This window comes from Theobroma cacao, chromosome 10 (assembly GCF_000208745.1).
Source record: "Theobroma cacao cultivar B97-61/B2 chromosome 10, Criollo_cocoa_genome_V2, whole genome shotgun sequence".
Taxonomy (NCBI): domain Eukaryota; kingdom Viridiplantae; phylum Streptophyta; class Magnoliopsida; order Malvales; family Malvaceae; genus Theobroma; species Theobroma cacao.
In genome coordinates, this window is record NC_030859.1 from 14019637 (window position 1) to 14024369 (window position 4733).

General features: G+C 36.7%; 1 protein-coding gene across 1 annotated transcript; it reads left to right on the forward strand.

Moving 5' to 3' along the window:
* LOC18586812 (protein trichome birefringence-like 36) lies at nt 1456–3993 on the forward strand. The gene is made up of 5 exons (XM_007010374.2): nt 1456–1958; nt 2379–2550; nt 2763–2944; nt 3246–3404; nt 3489–3993. The coding sequence occupies exons 1-5, from the start codon at nt 1642–1644 to the stop codon at nt 3784–3786; spliced, it is 1128 nt and encodes a 375-aa protein (XP_007010436.2). The 5' UTR covers nt 1456–1641; the 3' UTR covers nt 3787–3993.

Sequence of the window (4733 nt, forward strand, 5' to 3'; positions counted from 1 at the left end):
TCCTACTACCCTAGAAGTACACATTTATGAAAAAAAATTGTTCAAAAAGCATGTGACAAAAAATTCACCACTAAAGATCAATATTGTTTATTATAAAGTATCATAACATACCAAGCAACAATAGAGGAATATAATAGAGGTCAAAAGTCTTGATACATTGAAGACAAGTCAATAAGTTTAGAGTTACCTATACTTAAATGCCAATCTCAATTGCTTAAAAGCCTCTAAGGAATTAGTTCTGGATTCACTCTTGAACTGGTTCTTGTTCCTTCTCATTTGGAGTACCGATTAGAGTTGTCCACAATCTTCCATACTCCAAAATCTAGGATTAAATGTTTTGGTAAAAAATTATATAAAAAAATATATTAAACCCAATTACAGAAAATGTTCAATAATAAACATTAAAGGGGGGAGAAAAGATTGTACCTCAAGATTAAAAATGAGGAACATTTAAAGAGTCAAAATAATCGTATGAAAATAGTTTTGACCGGTATAAACTTAGGCATCATACCATCAAGAAACAACACAGTAATTGAAACTTACCTATATAATCATGTATCCATATGGTTAGGTAAACTTTTGACACAAAAAGTAAAAGGTAAATACATAACAACAAAGGTGGGTCTTAGGGAGACCCGGCATGCTTGCTTGCATTTGCTGATGTTATGATTATTCTTCTCTTTTGAAAGATATCCAAAGCAAAGAAATTGAAGGTTAAAATGCTAAACTGGTTCCTATTCTTTCTCAAATCTCATAAATAAGTTCTTATACTTTATATCATCCAATTAAGCCCTTAAAATATCATATTTATTTAATTAAACTCTTATTTTACATGAAAATCACTAAAATCTGTTGTATTCGTCACGTCAACATCCACGTGGTCATTATCATTTTAAATCAGTGCTCACGTGAAAAATTATTAAAATTCGTTCTAAATTAGCATGTAGCACTGATATACATGGAATGACACATCAATGTCTAAAAAATCCTCTTTTGCCAACTGCATGCCATGGAGATGTTTACATGGTAGAGATAGCAACCATGTATAGGCTGACGTGATAAAAATAACGAATTTTAATGGTCTTCATGCAAAATAAGAGCTTGACCAAAAATAATAATAATACTCAAGGGTTGAATTGAATACACTAGGAAGATGAAAACTTATTTGAGGGATTTGCAGAAGTAAATGACCCTGTTTTAGTATTTAGCCAAAACGAATAAAGGCACTAAGAAATCATATGCATGGCCTTTAAAAGTTAAAATCCGCAAGTCACGGGACCAAATTTAATTTGACTTTTTATCTTCCAATCAACTTTTACGAGCTTATCCACCAAACCTTCCTTTCTCAAATTATGGTCAGCACAACGTAGAAAGGTGAAAGGAAAAAGAGGAGGGGACTCTTGAATACTGATAAGAAAATGGCTTGAAGACCCAAACTGCTTTACCTCTAGCCTCTAGGATGAAGGAGGAAAGAAGAAACTGGCAATGAGTGGAAAAGAAGACACTTTTACTTTCCAGTACATGTGGTCCATGTTACCGCAATTCATGCCTTAATGAAACCTGCGTTGTTGACAACTTTAAAATAAGAGCATTTGATATGCTTCTGTGCTCGCCCATTCCCATTCCCATTTGGCTTCTTCAATGGCTACTAATGCCAGGCTTAAAACCCACTTGGCCCTCTTCTTCATCAGCCTTTTTGTTTGTTTCTTTCATGGCAAGTCATCGTCGTGGCTCAACAGTGAAGAGAATGAAGACGTTGTTATGGTGCAAACCAGGCCTCAGGAATCGCATGGGAGATGTGATTTCTCAGTTGGGAAATGGGTTTATGATCAATCATATCCCTTGTATGATTCAAACTGCCCCTATCTTAGTACTGCAGTAACTTGTCAAAGAAATGGAAGGCCCGATTCTGGCTATGAGAAGTGGAAATGGAAGCCAAATGGTTGTTCTCTTCCAAGGTACCCACTTGAATATAATACTATATATCAACTTCGTTTTTAGCTCAGTACTTACTTACTCGTGTACTTATAGAGTTCAGACCTCTAGTACGTACAGTTTACAAGCTTAATTTGCATCATCTCTTGTACTTAAAAAGAATTAGTTTCTACTTTAACCGGCCGGATGGAAAAGGAATTTAGATTAGACATAACAGAGATGCAGGTTCTGGGTTTGATTCTCTTTCCAGGCAGGTTAGAATTTAGATCATGATCAATGTAATTAGAATAAAAGTTGGATGGTGACAGCAGGTGTGATAATTAATGGATTCGTTTATTACCCGTTGGTTCAAACTTAAAACTTAAAACTAGACAAGGTACTCTTCCATTTGTGCCAGGCATTAATGCTTCAGTAATTTTTCTTCACCTGCTTTTCTGATTCAGGTTTGATGCACTGAAATTTCTTGGAAAGATGAGAAGGAAAAGAATAATGCTCGTAGGTGATTCCATTATGAGGAACCAGTGGGAGAGTCTGGTCTGCCTAGTGCAGGGAGTCATACCCACGGGCCATAAAAAGGTGACCTACAGTGGTCTTTCCATGGCCTTCCATGCCCTGGTAAGCTATTCTCTTTATGCATATGTGCAAACATATCTAAGTGAATGAATATATTAGCTTGCTTCGGTTTTAAATATGAAGTCGGAGGTATAAGAGGATCCCAAACTTGAACTTCATTTTTTTCCTTTGTCCTGCCGGACAAGCAAATGGTACATTGAATTTCTTTTGTCCTCTTTTTCTGGAAGATTAGTAACATAGCATGTTGTTTCTAGGACTTTGAGACATCAATTGAGTTTTCTTGGGCTCCACTGCTTGTGGAACTGAAGAAAGGACCTCAAAACAAGAGAGTCTTGCACTTGGATATGATTGAGGAGAATGCAAGATATTGGAGGGGAGTTGATGTTCTTGTGTTTGACTCAGCACACTGGTGGACTCATTCTGACCAATGGAGTTCGTAAGATACATTTGACAACTATACTCTTCTCATATTTCTATATAATTTTCATCTGTGCAAATGTAGCTATGCATCTATATTTTCTAGGGGTGAAGTTATAAGGAAAACAAAATTTTTTCCAATGACATGTTTTAATATAGATTGTTATGGATTTAGTATAAACAAATTGACCCAAATTATTAATTTTGACCAAATTTCATGCGTTTCTTCATTTTCAAATTTTCTCAAAGATTTTATGCATGTAGTGAGTATTCTGAGCAGTAAGTGATTGCAAAATTATCTTCCAACAACCCAAATGCAGGTGGGATTACTACATGGAGGGAAAATCACTGTATAAAAACATGAACCCAATGATTGCATACCAGAAAGGGCTCACTACATGGGCAAAGTGGGTAGATTTGAATCTTGACCCTCGGAAGACCAGAGTTATTTTCAGAAGCATGTCTCCTAGGCATAACAGGTATCAACAAATCCTAAGTTCATGTCACTTTCAGCTCCTTTATTTCTTAATGCTATCTTAACATATAGCTGATTTTCATTGCAGAGACAATGGTTGGAAATGCTATAACCAGAAAAGTCCCCTTGCATTTTTCAGTCACCCACATGTTCCTGAACAAGTGCTAGTGCTACAAGGGGTATTAAGAAGAATGAGATTTCCAGTATATCTACATGACATTACAACAATGTCAGCTTTCCGGAGAGATGGACATCCTTCTGTCTACAGAAGGGCTTTGAACCAAGCAGATAGGCAGCACCCGAGAGAATTTTCCTCTGACTGTAGCCACTGGTGCCTCCCTGGAGTGCCCGATATTTGGAATGAGATGTTGAGTGCACTGCTCTAAGAAAATCATACAGCGTGAATAGGATAACTGTTCTACCAAAATGTAGGCTTTGTACCCTCATCAGGATAGAGTAGTCATCGTCTGTGTGCTGGTTGTTGTATGAAAATGTTAAAGAGAGAACGATGGTATGTTTGGCATGTTCAATTTTCAACATCATCTACTTCTTGTGTGTTAAGTGTCCAAGTTGCTTCAGGTAGGATTAGATAATGCTCTGTGCAGATTTTGGTCTTTTTTTTCCTGCTAAGTTATGTGTTTCTAGTAGAACATTGCAATACTGAACACCATATATTTGCGCTGTAAGCAGTTGCCAAGGAAGGTCCAATCTCATGCCCTTGTGCCCTAGGCTCATTTGTCTAAACATAACATCCATGTTGCATAAATGGTCAAAATTTGACAGTAGTTAGCTGTGCGACTGTTCATAATCCTCCTTCATGCTATGCCTCTGGGTGAGAGAGACAATATCTATTCCAGGGAATCAGTGGTACCTAAAAGAAAGAGGAGAAAAGTAGCATTCCATTTCCTTGTTTGGCGCCATATGCTTTCTGCAATTGTTATCCTCTGTACCAGCTACAAAAAGCTAAACAATTTACTTTGTCTTCTCCAATCAGAACATGACAATTAAAGGTGGTGGCCATGATGATTGATGACGAACTTGGACATCCACATTTGCCAAAATTTCTTTAAACAGTAGCCAGAAGACTTGATTTACAATATTTGCATAAAATGACGATTTTTAACTAATCATTCTTTTGATGGCGGTAGGAAGTTCCCTGCTTCTGCTGCTGAACTAACTAATGTATTTCCTTAGCAACTTTTCTGCTTTTCTGCTCTGCAAGCTATCAGGACTCTGTTAATATTCTTGTCTGTCTGATTTGATGTTCAGTTACTAAAAAATCATACTGGTTTTAGTCGGAAAAAATCAGAAGGAAGGGAGGAGATTTTTTGAT